General features: G+C 38.0%; 1 protein-coding gene and 1 non-coding gene across 2 annotated transcripts; one reads left to right on the forward strand and one right to left on the reverse strand.

The window, feature by feature from the left end:
* Window positions 1-1,072: 1,072 nt before the first annotated feature.
* LOC134752731 (uncharacterized) lies at window positions 1,073-19,243 on the reverse strand. The gene is made up of 12 exons (XM_063688421.1): window positions 18,214-19,243; window positions 17,497-17,637; window positions 13,035-13,145; window positions 11,880-12,080; window positions 8,813-8,893; window positions 8,310-8,459; window positions 7,758-7,928; window positions 7,021-7,163; window positions 5,623-5,832; window positions 4,996-5,117; window positions 3,962-4,065; window positions 1,073-3,127 (listed from the first exon to the last, which is right to left on the reverse strand). The coding sequence occupies exons 1-12, from the start codon at window positions 18,818-18,820 to the stop codon at window positions 1,524-1,526; spliced, it is 3,645 nt and encodes a 1,214-aa protein (XP_063544491.1). The 5' UTR covers window positions 18,821-19,243; the 3' UTR covers window positions 1,073-1,523.
* Window positions 9,462-9,568, forward strand: LOC134752959 (U6 spliceosomal RNA). The gene has a single exon (XR_010128785.1). It is a non-coding gene; the product is annotated as a U6 spliceosomal RNA (small nuclear RNA).
* Window positions 19,244-19,263: the final 20 nt, after the last annotated feature.

The following is a 19,263-nucleotide window of genomic DNA, read 5'->3' on the forward strand; positions in this document are numbered from 1 at the left end:
GGTTTATTTATACTTTAAAAATAAACAAAACTTACACTAATGCCCGTAAAATAAAACTTAAAACGCGTTATAACATTATTAAAAGATTGCCTTTATGGTCATTAAAATTAAAATTAGAGCAGGTCAGGTAGTCAGTGACAGAAATATCCTTATAGGCGAAAAAAATATTTCGTCTCTTTTTATTTTATGTTTAAATACTTCTATGGTTACGTGTCCAGTTATCCAAGCTATACTTCCACTTATACTTGTAGTAAAGATATATCTGAAACTGACTGTACTACACCTTTAAACGTGAAAGAAACTTAACAATTCGAACAAAAACATGGCGCGAATTAGGAACTTAAACTACGTACGTGTTAAAGATCACATTAACTTAATAAAATAAAATTAAGGGTTGTTTTCTCTGTAGGTAAGGCTGTAGTTATCTACTAAAATCATGGTCAATGATACATTTTATAAAAAAAAATCAGTGTTTTTAGGCAGTCTAAACTAGTATATCTAATGTACTTATTTTAATGAAAATCTGTGTAAAAATATAGTTTTTAGGGTTTGAGACAATTATATTTTGGAGTTTAGCACTTTTCCTCATATTTTCGTCAAAAATTATAATATTTAGAAAAAGAATTCGAGTGTTAATCTTTACCAATTAGTATAAAGTGATTTTTTAACCCAATAAATGCAATTATCTTGCAAATTATAAAAAATACACCTAACATTGAAATTACAGTTAAGATTTCCTTAAATTTTATGTGAGGTATCGCCTTGTATACATTTTTACCATAGGTACATCGGCGAATCAACTATTAACACCAATTTTTCGTCCCCTGGGTCACTAACCAATTATCCTCAGAAATCGAGTTTTTGTTAATGAGTTTATAAAATAAAAAAATCTGGACCTTAGGAAAAGTGATGGTATTACAGTCGATTCACCAATAGAAAGAGTGAATTCCCAAAAATATGTTGTAAGCTCTCACTGCCACAATAGATAAATTCGACAATTTGGGAAACAGAACGATGAGTATATTATTTGGAAATTCACTCTTAACTTAATTTACATATAATGCTCGATTGAGAGCTAAATTATATCAGTAACGAGAATCGTATCTTATAAATTCAGGCACCAATTTTAATAAAATAAAAAATGCAGTAAAATTCACAAATGCAACAAAATGACACATGTTTTCAAGTTTAGCGCGAGGCGTATCGCTCTTTCTTACTCTCTGTATTAAGAGAGAGAAGAAGCCATAAGTTCTTAATTAAGCCTTATTATTAATCTAAAGTAAAATAAGTGACGTCATATTGGTTGAACAATGTCTCCTGGCAATTGAAACCAGGAAGTAGGTTTACGACTTTATTTAGTGACCTTGTCATAATTATTAGGACACCTGTATACATAGTGTAATACGTCGAAACCTTAATTCAATACGAATTAATTAGGAATCAGTGGCTTAGCCAAACTTTTGGGACACCCTGTCAGTCAGGCACCAAATGACGTCACAAGTACAAAACTACATTTAGTGCTTTTACAAACTATTTCCGAACATCATCCTATCGTCATATAGGCTTAGTCTGTTGCACTCGTTCGCTCTTCCCTTCTGTAAGGCCCTATCCCTCCTAGCTCTCCGGACAGCTACTGGCAAGTCTCCGGGAGTCTTCACTCTCCCCGCTGGGTTCTGTAGATGAATATCACCGGACGATGAAAAGATCTCACTAACTTGCTCTAAAGAATGCTGCCGTTTTATGGTCAAGTTTTTCAAAGACGGCTTCGGTGATTTAGGTTTTTCTTCAACATATTTCAAGTCTGTTGTATCAATGTCACCGTTTAACGCTGCTAAGTAAACAGGGTTATCTCCGCTATAGCCGTTGACTAAGTTCTCTTTATCATTGGGGTCGCTAAATTCATTATCAAAGTTGGTATATTTGTTTTGAAATTTGTTGAAACTGAAGTCAGTTTTTGTATGGCTCGCTTCTTTTAAGACTTCGTTCTGGTATTTCTTTTTTTCCTCAGGTTTTATGGTTTGCATGGTTATTTTTGAGCCTCCATTTTCAGATAGAAGCATTAGATGTTCGTCTTCGCTTGAAGAACAGTCAGAATTTAAGTCAAAAGGACTGGTATTTTCAGTGAAGTTTGGAGTTGGATTGTCGATATATTGAAGTTCTAAATTGATGCTAGCTCTTGAAGAACTAGCACTGTTAGAATTAGTGATGATTCTATTATCACAGCTAAGTCTCTTCTTGACTGTTGAGTCTTCGGACTCTGAATTTCCAGACTTGAAAATGCTTTGCGATGACATTGAAGTACGAACTGAATTTTTATTAATACTCTCCGAGCTTCCTCGTTTTTTTAATTCAATCAAATTAGTAAAATTAGGCTTTGATTTTGGAACAATGACAGCAAAGACTTGATTCGGTTGATCGGTTTCATTTGTCGGTAACTCTTTGAAACCGAAGACATTATTTTCAGTCCTCATTTCAGATTCTATCATCATCGTTGGAGAAAGAGTTCTATTTGGTGGTGATAAAGTGCAAGGTCCTTCGAAGTTAAATGGACTTCTATCCTGATTAATAACTAGATTTGAAGGCCTGAATATGTTGCTAGGTTTCTCATTGACTATGGAAGTCCTAGTTCTGTTCTGCGTTGTTTCAGGTACCAGTTTAACTTCAGTTTCAACTTTAGATCTGTTTAGTTTTTTCTCAAAGAACTTCCTTATGCCCCATTTAGGTTTTTCGACTTTGACTTCTTGTAGTAAATTAGTTTGTTTCGGTCCCCTGTCGTCATGGGAGCTTACGTCATTAGGGACATAGTCTAAAGGTCTTTGATAAGATCGGATCTCGTTTAGTCTATCTGAGTTTTCATAGTCTAGAATCTGTCTATGAGATGGTCTAGCGACAGATAGGCACTGTTCGCTGTTGACCCTAGGAGGGTCGACGGGTACCGTGATGTCTTTTAGGCTTTTATGTATGAGTGTGTGCGTGTCGTGTGTGTTCGTGTGTGTGTTGCGCTCGATGCAGGCGTTGCGGCCGATGTGCGGGTGGGGGTAGAGGAGGGGGGTAGTGACGTCACAGGTCTGAGTTGACGTGCAGTTGGAGTTCTTGTCTGCCTCCGGTGCGGGGTTCGAGGGGTCCCCTGCAGAAGATACTTCGTTTAATCCCTGAACATATGTCATTTCAAAGCAGAAAAAGAGAGTCGGTCCAAGCTAACTCTGCAGCGAGTTCTGCGTGGAATTATCATAAACGTCAAATGTCTATGAAATGATGACGTTTAAAGTAACATTTTCAGTATGTGCTATCAAATTCGGTGCAGAGTTAGCTTGAACCGAATCTAAACATCTGTTTAGAGTCGGTTCGGAACTATCATATCCAGGCATTGTAAACTGCGAACGAAATCCATTGAAGTACTAGGATTGTAACTGGTTGTCATACATCATTTCAATGGATTTCGCTCGCAGTTTACGATGCCTGATCATATCAACATGATAGTTTTATGAGCATCCGAGCATCAAGAGTTCACGTCATAATATTTCTTTGCCAAAACAGCAGTTTTTATGGATATTGTATTTTATGTGTAAGGATTTTTGGAAATAAGACTTTCTCAGAAAATAAATTCACGACTTTTAGGAAAAAATACTTAAAGGGCCCTCCACACTCGTCCGCGAATCGCGGCGCGATGCCGCGAACGCGAGTGTGAAGTCTAGTTCGCTAATCAGCGAAATCCCCTCCACACTCGCGTTCGCGCCGCGCCGCGATTCGCGCACGAGTGTGGAGGGGCCTTAACGTTTTAGGAAATCCAAGGATATCCAAGATGTTCATAATCATCTGCAACCCTGTGCCCAGGGACATCGTGTCTACAAAGTGCTCTAAAATATCTAAATTTGCATTCGAGTATAAAGATATATTCAGATATACACGCGCACCCGGTTTACCCCGACATTTATAATGTCGACTAGAGAAATCATCATACCTGGGTGATGCGGGTGCAAATTGTTGTCATGGATGACGGGACCTTGAGTCTGCAGCATGGCTTTCAGTTCAGCCATACGCTCTTCTACACACACTGCTGTTAATCTAAAAAAGAAAAACATTAATTTGAATCTGTTAGCCAGGAGACAATATAGTAGCAATATGTTAAGATATGACAAATGTAGCACATTTTACAAAATGTTGTGGTGGTAAATGGTCAATTATGGAGTGCACGCCCGCAACTGGTCGAGGAATTAATTTTCAGTACCATTTCATATCTTGTCAGTCACAGTGACAAGATTGAATGTAATTAATTATTCTATTGACCTGTAATTCGTTTTATTTTATTTTAATTTAATGATCATTATGAGATATCCATGCTTAGCCATATCGACATTGTTTTTTATTTTATATTATTTGACATTGTTAATAATTTAGTTAATTAATTGATTGCTTATAATGGTTTTTAATTATGTATTGCTTGACATTTGTACAATTATAAATTATAATCAATTGTTATTTTCCTACTTGACGATCATAGTATAAATTCGTATAGATTAGTGTAAAATAATTTATATTGTAAACTGAAATAGATGCCATATATTAAAGAAAAAGTGACGAAGCCCTCCAGTGGTGAAGGCCGGATTCGAACCGGCGTCTTTAGCAATCCGCGCTTACGCATTGAACCCCTTGGCCACCCCGCCACGGCGGAACCCAAAACATAAATCAAAATATTGAATAAAATAATTTGATTTGTTCCCAAAGTTGTGAATTTATATTGTAATATTATTAAATAAATAAATCTAAATCAATAGTCCCTAATATTGATTGTCACAGTGACAATGTACGAAATCGTACTGAAATTAAATTCCTTGACCATACTAATAGATCTAAATATAATGAATGTGATTATTATCAATCAGAACTGTTTGTAATAACTATATCACTATTACTAGTAAATCACTAATATTAATTATTTATAATAAATAAAATATTACGATTATGACCCAGACTGGCAAGAATCGAGCTACTTACCTGGCTTCAGCGTCGTGATCCCAGCACTCATCGCAAGTGTCGCTGGCGATCTTCAGCGCCCTCGCTTCCGGTACTGGTCCCTTGGGTAACGGCGGACGCGCCTTATTCCGCGATACTAGCGTCTGAAAAAAAAACCCAACATATTTTTTATCTTAATTACAATCTAAATAGTAGGTTTTGGTTCAGTGTTTCAAATATTTTGAATGGATCAACAATTTTTATGATATTTGTCCCGTCAGCCAGGAGACAACAGTTTAATAATGGAATGGGCTTAAATATTTATAAATATGTTTGCTGAATTTAAAGCCAATCAAAAAGTTGATCCACCCTTTTACTTTTTTGTTGTATTATTCTAACTCCCAATATTAGCCACCTAAAAAACCGGCCAAGTGCGAATCGGACTCGCGCACCGAGGGTTCCGTATTTTTTAATATTTGTTGTTATAGCGGCAACAGAAATACATCATCTGTGAAAATTTCAACTGTCTAGCGATCACGGTTCATGAGATACAGCCTGGTGACAGACAGACAGACGACAGCGGAGTCTTAGTAATAGGGTCCCGTTTTTACCCTTTGGTTACGGAACCCTAAAAATACTGTGTCAACATCATGAATGTTTTTATTTTACCTGCATGCTCGCCCTGTGCGGACGCATGGCGTGATAAGGGACCGCATGGGGTGGTGTAGGTCCGGGATGAGCCCCTGAACATCTCCAGAGCATCTCCCAGAGAACTAGACCTAATGCGTATACGTCGACGGCGCAGAGCGCCCAGCCGGCGCCGTCCAGGTCTAGAGCACCGTCTAGTGCTTCAGGGGCTAGGTAGCGGAGAGTGCCAGCCTGGAACAAGAATAAATTCGGTTTGGTTTGGATATACCAAAGATAGATATAACTCCGTAATAGATGGATACAGTCTAAGGAAAAAACGTGCCTCGAAAATCCACGAAAATTTGATTCTCGATCAGATGGCGCCACTAGTTTTGGCCTACTCTCGTATAGGGGGCGTTGACTGTTTCGTTTGTTATTTATCATTTTAACGCATACCAGTGAAAGAACATGGGTCAAAATCATATAAAAATAGTTAATGCAAATAAAAAAAACATTTATCCATATTTAAATACATTTTATCGTATTTTTATAAATATTTATTTTTAATTTTAAAGTGTGACAACAGATGGCAGTGAATTTACTGGGGTTACAAAATTTACTATGACAGTACCGCTCTAGTATAAGTTACTCTATGGATATACTTACTTATTCATAAAACTTTACAGGCCTGATTTAGTTAAATTATGTGTTTTCGCTTTCTTACAAATACATAAGTTAAAATGACAGATAAAGACAAACGATTCTTAGATAATTCAGGCTAGTAACGCGTTTATGTATTATTTTTTATTTATTTATTGGGAAAAATAGCTAATATAATACAGGATATAGATATTATGACTAATACATGAGCCAAAACAGTTTCCAATAATGGAATAAAACATAGTTGCTCAAAGGGAACTTTGAAGAGTGAAAATACATTATTACTTATCATTTCAATCATTCTAGGAAACAGGGAGAAAGAAAAAAAGAAAAATAAGAGTACATCAAAACAACATCATGCCATTTGCCAATGTATAACGCTATTAGTCTTTAAAGTATTTACGACACACGATTACGAATCAGATTTTAACAAATAACTTACAACCCTAAACCATAAAGGGCGTCTAGATCTCTTACTAACGCCAATTATCATAATCATTTTCCTCGCGTTATCCCGGCATTTTGCTACGGCTCATGGCAGCCTGGGGTCCGCTTGACAACTAATCGAATTAAAGTAGGCACTAGTTTTCCCAACCCCAAGCGAAAAGTAAAGATCTATCGAAATAACAGATGTGAACAAAAAGACATAGACAACAGACGATTTCTCCTAAGCAATATGTTTTAAAGATAAAAAATATCAAATTTTGTTATTTCGTATAACGATTAAAAAAGTAAATTGTCTCCTGGGTAACACCGCCAAAACAACAAATGGTAACTTACCTCAGTAAGAGCAGAAGCGTTAGCCCTCTTATTTCTATGCAAGACTTGAGCCAGTCCTAAATCAGCCAGGCGAGCCTGTCCGTTGCAAACAAGCACATTGGAGCTGTTCACGTCGCGGTGCACGATACAGGGTTTTGACGGCGCTGTAAAAAAAACAAGTACATATTATACAATCGACGTTATAGCTTGAAAAAAAAAGAGATTGGTAATATAACACACGTGTTTTTAGTCACTCGCGCGACATGCTTCGGAGACCTAGGTCTCCATTTTCAATCACTAACAGTGCGTGAGTGAGTAGCGGTCACTAAAAACACGCGAGCTAAACCGTAAAATTACCTTAATGTTAGTATGTGTCACGATAGTTAAATTTTGAGTAAAGTACAAATCTCCCTATAAACACCATAAGGCGTGATAAATATGAATGTCGCCTGGGTTACAATACAATTGAGACAATGAACATTTAATTTTTATCATCCCTTAAAATCAGGCATGTCACAGCAGCATAGTTTAATTTTATGTATGTATGTAAACACTTTATTGTACATAAGACAGGTTAAGATACAAATTTTATTGGGCACTTTGATTTTCGAATGGGCATTTGCCTCTTTTACTCCAATTAAGGCGTAATTAGAGTGACAGAGAAGGATGCCCACAATTTGCGAACTTCGGTGGTCGCGGTAGGCCCTAAGATGCGGGGGTCAGGAAATAGATTCATAATAAATGCTTTTTACACTCACTGCTAGTATGTAGATGTGCCAACGCGGAGCTGAGCCCGTGTGCGAGAGTAGCAAACTCGATCCAAGTTAGAGGAGCTTCCTCTAAGCGAGCTCGTAGCGTGCTTTCGCATAGTTCTACTACGATTAGTTGGGAGCGCGGACCGCCTTCTAGTGCTGGTCGACTGTCGCTTCCTAAAACAAATTAAAAATAAAGTACCTATGTTAAACTTATTCGAGATTTAACATCGATATAGGAACACTAAAAATTTAAAAATACAAAACAAAGTGCGAAATTATATTGATTGAACACATATTAAATCACATTCTATAGGTATCTCATAGGTAAGCGTGCTCCACCGTAGACCGCATCATCACTTACCATCAGGTGGGATCGTGGTCAAACGCCTGCCTATTCGTCATTAAAAAAATAATAATCGGGTCGGGTCGGGTGAAACCTGTGTCCAAACGTCGGTAAATAAAGGTAACAAAATAAATTCGCGATAGACCCGATTATAAATGTGATTTAATAAAGTGCAAAATTAGTATAAATCTTTGAAAATCAAAAATACTCACCATAGTACTTAAGTATGTTAGGATGAGACATGAGAGGGAGCGCGTATATCGCTGCCTCTTTCTGCCATGCGCTGGCGCTCGAATATAACTTGACAGCAACTGGCGTGGTACCAAGACTGCCGCGCCAAACTGAGCCGAATTTGCCTTGGCCTAAAAATAAAAATTGTGTGAGTTAAATTGATACATAAGATATGTATTAGGATTCTCTGATGCTTGTAAAGACTATGAAAAATAAGCTATCAAAAACTAAAGATCTGGAAAATATTGATTATTAAAACATTTAAAACTAACATTAATTACATTACCTATTATCTACCACTACCACTTAATTTGTAATAGGTATCTACTAATCCCGATAATTTTCCTAGTGTTAGCCAGGAGACAACAATTACAATTCGATAAGCTATGATGGAATAGGCTTACAACTTGCCACTAAAATGTATATTTAGTGAACTAAAAACACAAAAACGTGGTTTCAAATAGTGACCCAGGAGACAACTTACCGATATGCTCTATAAGGGTGAGGTTATCCACGCAGGAGAGTCCGGTTGCTAAAGCATCAGGCCCAGTCCCCATTATGCCTCCTGAAAAAAAAAACCTCGGTTACTGCTTACGTATGCGGTAGTTTTTGAGCTATTCAGTGGTCTGACGGGAATATAATGAATAACATAAATACTGTGAATATTGTAGTACGATATGGTTTTTTTTTGTGCTATTTAGAATAAATAAATACGTAAAACCGTCTATACTTGCAGGTTGTATTAAAAAAAAAGTTTTTGTATCAATCAGGTACCTTATTAAATTCATAAAACGATAATAACTAACATCATAGACAAATAAACATTTTACGGGGCGGCTGCGTGACGTCATCCAGACAGCTGTCAGTCAAGTTTGCTTGTGGCGTCACTAGATGGCGTTACTGTCTCACAACATCGAACTTATAGTTAATTTCTCCTTTTCCCGGAAAAAATAGTAATATTTTATATAAAAAAACCTATGAATGTTATAGCTATTACTATGAAATTTATATATTTATTCAAAAAATTGTATTATATCCACGTTTTCTTATTTTAAATATCAAAAAACGTAAATCGCGCTTACGAAGTTTCAAAGTGAGGTTAGTATATATACAAATTGAAGTGCACGCTAAGTGTACTTGCTTCGGCAGTACATATACTAAAATTGGAACGATACAGAGAAGATTAGCATGGCCCCTGCGCAAGGATGACACGCAAAATCGTGAAGCGTTCCACATTTTTTGGCCATTTTGAATTAGAGGTAATAATTTTGTCATTCGTGATTTTGCCTATGAAGTTGGTGTTTCTGCGTTTATTTAAACTTTATTGCACAAGAGAAAAACTTAATGAAAATAAAAAGCCATGAGGAATTCTCTACCAGTCAACCGCGTGAAAACACGCGCAATAAAAAAAGGGTGGCGTTCAAAGTTATTTGTGTTCCACGTCATTAACCTCCTGGGGCCTGATGACGTCATCAAATCTAGACAATTTTTAGGGTTCCGTACCCAAAGGGTAAAAACGGGACCCTATTACTAAGACTCCGATGTCCGTCTGTCTGTCACCAGGCTGTATCTCATGAACCGTGATAACTACACAGTTGAAATTTTCACAGATGATGTATTTCTGTTGCCGCTATAACTACAAATACTAAAAACAGAATAATATAAATATTTCAATGGGGCTCCCATACAATAAACGTCATTTTTTTTGCTGTTTTTTTCCGTAATGGTACGGAACCCTTCGTGCGCGAGTCCGATTCGCACTTGGCCGGTTTTTAACCTTAGTATTGTATGTATAGAGTTTAAACTATATATATATATATGACACGGGGCCCCAAGAGGTTAATTAATATTTGCATTGTTACAGTTTCATTTTATGAACTCCGAATTAATTAATTACTGGTTCTATGAATTCATTTTAGTTTAAAAACATTCAGATGAATACAATTGGTAGGACCATTTGATTGTAAGATTGTTTCATATTTACCTTTCTCACAAATGCAGAAATATTTTACAATATAAAATATATTATAATAAAACTAAAACTAAATCCAATTTTAAAATTAAATATCGATTACATCTTCAAACCATCAAAAACTGCAAGGCTGAATCTCCCTTTCAAATTTATTATGGTCAAATTGTAACAACTAAGCTAAATCCCAAAGAAATCATTCAAATAAAACAAGTACGGAAAAAGATACTGCTACATCTCATCCACAAAAACACATGCAAGTACACAACTACACACACAACTTGAGCATCATTATACCTAAGTTAAGATTAGTTAAGATTTATAAGAATTGAGCGTTGTACAGTCTCTTTCTTTTTTTTTAGGTCCTGGCAGAATATCAGCGATGTGGCTTGCCGCATCATCATGCTGAACCAGCGCCTATTCTCTGCCACGACACATGGTTTTGTATTTTGTATTGTTTTCTTTTACTTATTTCAAGAATTGTAAAATAGGTTTTTAAGTGTAATTCTAAGCTGCATGTTTTCTATGTACCATGTATGTTATGGAAATGAATAAAGTTTTTATCTATCTATCTATTTGTACATATTATGGCAATTAGTTTTTATTGAAAGTAAGTCGAACAAAACAAGATTAAGAATGTAAACAATCTGACTGTTATTAACAATTAGAAACAAATAAAGTAATAAGTAAATATTATTGTGTTAACGATAGTTGACGTGTTGGTCTGTTGTGTGACGCTGACGATTAATATTTTTTTTAAATAAAAAAGTTCTTGCCTAAACGTGTGTTTACATTCTTTATCTCATTTGGTTGGCCTTTTAGGTTGTCTGCGAGATAATTTCGTATCTTCTTGTTTACCTTTTTCCTGCTTCCCATCACTCAAATCCTTCTCTAAATCCTATCGTTTGCAGTAATAACTTCCTAAGCACGAGCACCATAAGCAAGATGGCGACGAAAGCCAACATGGCGGACGCGATCGCGTTGCAGTAGTTTGGCTGGATGGATTCCTTATCTTTTTATTGGCCTTTATTTTAGTAACCTTGTGTCGTTTTCAAGCAAAAGGTACCACTTTGACGCTTACCATAAGGACATAATACGAATAACCTGGCAGAGCATCCTAATGGCAGGCGACAATGTGGTACCTTTTGCTTGAAAACTACACAATTGTACGATTGTTCCATATTTATTATTACCTCTTCTGTTATTGATGATGACGATGTCAGCATAGAGTAATTTTATAAATGTAAAGTCTGTCTAAGCTAACTGTGCATTGAATTTCACATGACAAAATGTTTTATATTAAAGGAAAAAATGGAAAAAGTTACACTTCCGGCAAGTGTAACTTTTTCCATTTTTTCCTTTAATATAAAATTTGGAGTATCGCTCGCAGACGTATCTGCATGTTAAAAAATTGATGACAAAATGTGTTTTATAGAAATTTGACGTTCGAAACTGTAACAAAATGGCCGCCATGTTGAATTTCCGCATTTTAGGTTTGACGATCGTCACACTTTGTCATTGCAAAGTCTGTAGCTTAGTCTGACTTTAGGTTTTTGTTTATTTCACATTGTTCCATATTTACCTTTTTCCTGCTTCCCATCACTCAAATCCTTCTCCAAATCCTGCCGTTTGCAGTAGAACTTCCTAAGCACCAGCACCATAACCAAGATGGCGACGATAGCCAACATGGCGGACGCGATCGCGTTCGAGTAGTTCGGCTGGAGGGACGCGGTGCGGACCGTGGACTCTGCGCGGGGTGTTACCACCTCTTCTGGTATTGATGCTGTTGAATACAAATAACATTATTCTAGGTGCACAAATGGTGACACCCTCATTTTGTGGGCTATTCTATATTAAATCTTACTACTGAATGATAGAGTATTCCACAATGTTTTATTAATGGTGTCAGTAGATGAGGTTTGTTTTGAGGATTCAAATGTCTGTATGGGACACATTGTCTTAAAGCAATACAAAAGTCACAAATGATGGTCAAAGTCTGGCACCCCCACTTTACTGACGAAACGCTTCTAACAAATTGGCATTACATCGTGACGTCAGCATGTAACGTCGCTATTGCTTAGAAGCCGTGGAAAACAAGAAAAATGCTATTTTGTCGGTGAAATATTGCGTTTATGTATATTGTTGCAATACAATATATCTTTTAGTAAAATGTAAGGAATCGAATGGTACCATAATTTTTTTCCTATTTGTAAGTCAATTTTTTTTTTGAAACCGAAGTATTTATTTATTTTTCCCATAAATTTTTTAAGTTTCCAATTTATTAAATAAAACTATGAAAACGGATTATATCGCGTATATTGAATTTATAATACATCCCGACGTTTCGAACTCTTTACAGCGTTCGTGGTCAACGGGTGACTGATATTCCAATTTATTGTGATAAATTGTTCATTTCTATGTATTTAACTAGATATAGGTTTAGTTTAAAATTCAACATGTGGAAACAACCCTATTAGTTCAATCGGCTGCCGTGTGTTCGTGACAATCAGCGCCACTTCTTCCTCCACCGACTTCGCACTTGCCAATAGTGCATCTTTGGTGGTGGTCAAATTACTTCAACGGAGAATAAGAAATAAATTTAATATGTAAAACACGCCCCCTCGCGGCTGCGCGCCGCAGCGCGAAAATTTAAAATATTGCTTTGCCGCTCGAGGGGTAAGTCTATAATTTGTCAAGGGTAACCCGTGGGAAGTCGGGGCGGGTCGCTAGTACTTACTAAAATCAGCATTGCAGTAGCTTCTGCCGCAGCTGCAGAAGGTGGCGTTGATGTCTCTGGTGTTACGGCGGGTGCAATAGTCCACTTTGCTCTCTGACGCCTTCCAGCATCCTGCAAGAATATTACGTTGAATCCATACTAATATTATAAATGCAAAAGTCTGTCTGTCTGTGTGTTACCTTTTCACACTTAAGGCTGGCGTCCACTAGACTCGCCGAGGCGAATCGAATCGAATCGCAATAATTCGCGTTCTATACATTTACTATGAATGGTAAATTCGTTTCGACGCGCCGCGGCTCTTCGTTAATAGCCGCAGTTTCATAGTAAATGTATAGAAGGCGAATTATTGCGATTCGATTCGGCGAGCCTAGTGGACGCCAGCCTTTAAACTGCTGAAGCGACTTAGTTGAAATTTGACATAGAGATAGTTTGAGTCCCGGCATAGAGTAACTTATACTAGAGCGGTACTGTCATAGTAAATTTTGTAACCTCAGTAAATTCACTGCCATCTGTCGACACACTTTAAAATTAAAAATGAAGATTTATAAAAATACGATAAAATGTATTTAACTAGACTTATATTGACCGGGATATAGACCGTGATTACCTTTTGTATTATTTGTGAGCTCCCGATATTTCGACGCAGTTACATGCATCATGTTCACGGGTGACTGAAGATAGCGGGTGGGTGTCAAAGTTGTGTAGACAGCGCTCTGTCTACCCTCATTCTTGCGCGTCGGCTGCGTTCACTTTTAACGTTACTAACGGTCGCATTCACACTTGTTGGTCCGGTCGCGTTCACAATCGTTGGTCTGTCCAAACACACTACACTCACGGTGTCACTACGCCTAAGTAAGCCTAGTGAAACTAACCGTGAATCATTCAAAACTCTAAATGTATTTAAATATGGATAAATGATTTTTTTTATTTGCATTAATTATTTTTATGATTTTGACCCATGTTCTTTCACTGATATGCCTTAAAATTGTTAAATAACAAACGAAACCGTCAACGCCATCTTTACGACAGTGGGCCAAAGCTAGTAGCGCCCTCTGAACGAAAATCAAATTTTCTTGATTTTCGAGGCACGTTTTTTCCATCCATCTATTACGGAGTTATATCTATCTTTGGTCCCGGGGAAGGACATAGGATAGTTTTTATGTCGGAAATCATCCCTAAAGAGTGTGAAAAGGGTGGTCAAATTGAGAGATTTAATGAATTGCCTGATAATTGATGTCAAGCAATTAAGCTTATGCTCAAATTGAATGATTGCTATTACACTTTATCCAGGCGCTAAACTTACTGTAGCTGCTGTTACTGATTCCACGCAGACGAAGTCGCGGGCAAACGCTAGTTTCTCTATATTTATGGACGTGTTTACTTGTCACAGTTTATAAATAATAGTTTGATAAAAATAAACATTACATTTACATGTAGATAGTATTGTTTGGGCTACTGCAATATCTAAAAGTAATGTTTTGTATATCTCTCCCTATCATCATCATCATCTTCCTTGCGTTATCCCTGCATTTTGCCACGGCTCATGGGAGCCTGGGGTCCGCTTGGCAACTAATCCCAAGAATTGGCGTAGGCTCTAGTTTTTACGAAAGCGACTGCCATCTGACCTTCCTACCCAGAGGGTAAACTAGGCTTTATTAGGATTGGTCCGGTTTCCTCACGATGTTTTCCTTCACCGAAAAGCGACTGGTAAATATCAAATGATATTTCGTACATAAGTTCCGAAAAACTCATTGGTACAGTCGCCATCAGATATATCGGAGCGGCCGAGGTGCTCAGAAATATCTGAACACGCACTTAACGCCTTGACAATAGAGGCGTGTTCAGATATTTGTGAGCACCTTGGTCGCTCCGATATATCTGATGGCGACTGTACGAGCCGGGGTTTGAACCCGCGACCTTCGGATTGCAAGTCGCACGCTCTTACCTCTTTGACGACCGGTCTGGCCTAGTGGGTAGTTACCCTGCCTGTGAAGCCGATGGTCCTGGGTTCGAATCCCGGTAAGGGCATTTATTTGTGTGATGAGCACAGATATTTGTTCCCGAGTCATGGGTGTTTTCTATGTATTTAAGTATTTATATATTATATATATCGTTGTCTGAGTACCCATAACACAAGCCTCCTTGGGCTTACCGTGGGACTTGGTCAATCTGTGTAAGAATGTCCTATAATATTTATTTATATTTATTTATTATTTACCACTAGGCCACCAGCGCCTACTATATTCGAGCTATTCACTATACTATATTCGAGCGATAGAGACGGACATAGAAACTTCGATTTGCGATGTTTGTAGTGCCCTAAGAAAAGTAGATTTTGTAATTATACTAATAACTTTATTTATATCTACGGTTGGCGCCATTTTAATGTGTTTAGGCACTTGAATGCTCGGAATTTTCATTATAATGGATCGACCAATTTAGCTGCGGTTTGATGGCGTAAGTTATCTTTTAATCTTTTACAGAACATATCGTCACAGGGCGGACACGCTATACATCAAAAATCACTTGCGTTTCTATGTGTGAACGGCACGTCTGTACACGCGGCATGCGTAAGTGTAAGTTGCTTAAAAATAGTACTGAGCGGCCGGCAAACGGCCGTCAATCTGGTGTCGCGGGGTGAGGGCATTCGAGTCGGGGCGGGGCGGTGCGTGGCCGTTCTGTATGATAATACTATTACTGTAATAATAATTTTAATTATAAGAAAAATAATTAATACAAAAAAGTAAAACTAAATTACAACAAATACAATATTACCCCCCACTCTGATTATCCCCCGGACCAAATGTGCCATAAATACTGGCGGCATTACCTCGCTGAATGGCCAGGGATATCTTTTGGACGAGGAAAGAACCAGAGCGAGGGTCGCCGCCCCTTTCCCTTAAGCGTCGCCCTATATCCTTAATAAGGCTTTGGCCTCGGCACACCAAGGCCCAGCCGTCTCGACGGCAACCGGAACAAAATCGTACACCTGTTCAAGGTTCGCGTACTTGCTGTGCTTGAACCTAGCAGAACTTTCAGCAACCGAGATACCGAAATTGAATACCGGTTAATTTGTATGAAAAATATACCGGTATTCGATCCCTGATACTAAGTAAAAGTAACAGTGACGACCACACCGTAGGTGTAACGGTAAGCGACTGAGCCACTCAGGCACTCACGCGCATCCGTAAGGTAAACAGTAAACACCATAACCTGTATTTTAATTCATGTGGTCAAAGTCTTCAAGTGACAGGCAAGTCACTATGCCTGTCACGTTCTAACAAGTGTGTAAGTCCGAAAGTGACGGGCATAGTGATAGACGACAAAAATGGAACCATGCTGCGCCCGCTGGCTAGGCTGCCGTTAAACTTTGCGTGCCTGAGAGCTTAGCCAAGATGACAATCACAAACGTTAATCTCTTTCTATCATTCCTACTACATATTAGTGCCACAGAGAGATAAGCGTATCGTTCGCTAAGGAGCGAACGATTGGCATCTTGGCTAGGCACCCTGATCTACAACAAGATGAAGCATTGTATGAAGCAAAGAGTCAGAGATTGTAGGATTGGCACGATGGCCCAGCGCTGGACCAGCGAGATGGCCATGCGATGGTTGAGAGCACGCACCATGGTATAATCATATCAAGGTACTCTCTTCCGAGACTCGCGAACCACGTGACTGACACAAGTCTACGTCATCATGCTGTTAACAGGTTCACGATGACGTAGGCTTGTGTCAGACGTGGTTCGCGAGTCTCGGAAGAGAGTACCAGACGGAGTATATTATTATACCATGGCACGCACTATGAAATGGGCCACGTGTACGTACGTACGCGCCATCGCTGGCTACTACCTTTGATGTGCGGACGAAAAATCGACAACGCGGCCATCCTATCGCCATCCCGCCACGCCATAAGCCATCCGACACCACTACCCTCTCTACACGCTGGCCCATCGTGTAGAGCCATAATGAGGACTATCGATTTAAAAAGGGAAACAAAAAAATCTGACGCAATTTCTCATACATTTTGTACAAACTGATTACAATCTGATGTTCCTCGTGGTTCTGAGTCGAAAAAAGTGATAGGTACACCTTTTTCTGAAAACCCCAATACTCCTCATTAATTTTCTACTGTGATGTAAAAATAACTAGAAATGGGGGTTGGCATATATGACATGTGACATCTACATCAAATCCCTAATCTTGAATCTTGATTATTGACCTGACCATAAAAACTGGTCTGAAGTGAAATGGTACTTAACGCATCTTATAAAAAAAGTAACTTTCGAAAAAGGAATCCGTTTAAATTACCACTACAAGTTGACCTGTACCTGAGACGATACCTGAAGAAAACGGAGATCTTTTATTATTATCGGACTAGTGCGGTAAAGTAACGCCATATGTAATGTAAATAACTATTAAGATACCGGTATTGCAGAATGACAAGTTAGTAAAATAAATACCTTGTCCGAGCACAGTGATGTTGCCAGCCTTGTCGTAGCGCCACAGAGTGTAACAGATGGCCCGTGGGTCCGTACACTGTTCCAATTGTACTGCTTCACCATTCAGTTCTGCGTCTGTTATTTCACCCCGTATGTCTGAATCTAAAATGTAAACATGTGTACTAATATAATTGCTATCTTTAAACTTTTGCCAGTCAAACAATTAACTTCAGATTTTAAATTTATAATTGAAGTTTGATCATCCCGACCACCAGGTTAAAAAAATTACTTCAATGCTCAGTAGCAAAATAATGTTTATGTTTAAAGTTTGCATGTAAATAGTTTTATTTTGTTTCACAAAGTGGCAAAGTTGTTGTTTAACCCCTTATGCTAATATTGGTACCCGAGCAAGTAAGAGATTCCAAAATTGAAACATGAGCGAGTGGTTTGAAAATGGAAACTTGAGCGTTGTGAGGATTTCAAGGCACGCACTAAGCACCCTATTAAATATTTATCACTCACAATCATCACTTCCCCAACCAGACAAAATGGGGAAACAACTCAAAATTTCCATCTTATTTCTTTGTGGTACTTGTTTGTGGATAAAATGCAACTTTCTTATTAGTTTTTGAAGTATCCAGAGAGTCTTACTAGCTAATGTGGTGTAAAAATATATATTAAGTAGTTAGATGAGTTAAGCTTTTACACTTATACTTTTTACTTTTTTTAAATGCTTACCAAAATCATTTTCCACAGTCATCTGAGCACCCTTGTCATCATTATAAGTGGTTGTACTTCTGGCAATACTATTGGCCTTATACAGGCACACCATAGGGCTGACCATAGCTGGAGACTCCATCTTGTCTTTTACCTTCTTGACATCATTGGATAACCCATTCCTACTGGATTTGTCTAATTTAGCAGGACTACCCGGACTTATGGCATTATGATCACCTATTATGTTGGCAGAATTTGAATCTGGCGCAAATTCATTCAAATTTGGAATGCTCACACTTCTTTTCCGTATTCTTTTCCTTACGACCGGCCAGTTACCGTCAACAACTTTTAAATTTGGAACACTCCTCTTAGCAACCAGTTTTGGCTGGTCATGGGTCACTGGCCAGTAATCTTGCATGTTATTGTTGCTGTTCCACTGGATTGTTCTCCTGTGATGGTATTTAGTGAAAGTCCGGACATAATGGTAAGGTTTCACTTGCTGGATGCTGTTTTTATTCTCCTCAGGCTCTTGCGGTCTCGAAGTTAGAGCCCTGGCCGTAAAAATAAACAGGAACAAAACAACACACTTTATAATCGGCGACATTCTTTGGTCGAACAAGCCTTCCATTCTCAAATTTCGAATCGTAGCATCTTGAGACCGCACGGAGTTGTTAAGTGCATATTTAATACGAAAACATAGCAACGCAACACTGCAGATTTTATTGATTTTTCAGCACGGCATGGTGACTTTGCGGTTTTCGCTATTCACTTGTTATTTCAATTCGTAACAATAGCTGGATAAATAATCACGATTAAGGTTATTTAACCCACTTAAAAGTCTAATTAGAAATTCTTTTGTAGTTTCTGTGTTGATAGAAGATTTCAACTGCGTAAGTTCTTAATATTCGCCTGTTGTCACTGACACTTTTTTACACATTTGAAATAAATTTAGCAATTTTCCGGATTTGTTTCATTATCTTTAGATTAGCACGCAGTTAGTGAGAAGTCTTGAATTTTAAATATGGATCGATAGAATGTTGACAAACACCTCGCCCCGTGCCGTGCCGACAT

This window comes from Cydia strobilella, chromosome 25, assembly GCF_947568885.1.
Source record: "Cydia strobilella chromosome 25, ilCydStro3.1, whole genome shotgun sequence".
Classification (NCBI taxonomy): Eukaryota; Metazoa; Arthropoda; class Insecta; order Lepidoptera; family Tortricidae; genus Cydia; species Cydia strobilella.

What these genes read in the sequence shown, in the direction of transcription:
- LOC134752731 (XM_063688421.1), bottom strand. Translation starts at nt 18,820, where the DNA reads ATGGAAGGCTTGTTCGACCAAAGAATGTCGCCGATTATAAAGTGTGTT. An exon ending in CATCACTGTGCTCGGACAAG is followed by an intron (nt 13,146 to 17,496) that starts GTATTTATTTTA and finishes ATATTCTTGCAG; the next exon opens with GATGCTGGAAGGCGTCAGAG. An exon ending in CGCACAGGGCGAGCATGCAG is followed by an intron (nt 5,118 to 5,622) that starts GTAAAATAAAAA and finishes TTTTTTTTTCAG; the next exon opens with ACGCTAGTATCGCGGAATAA.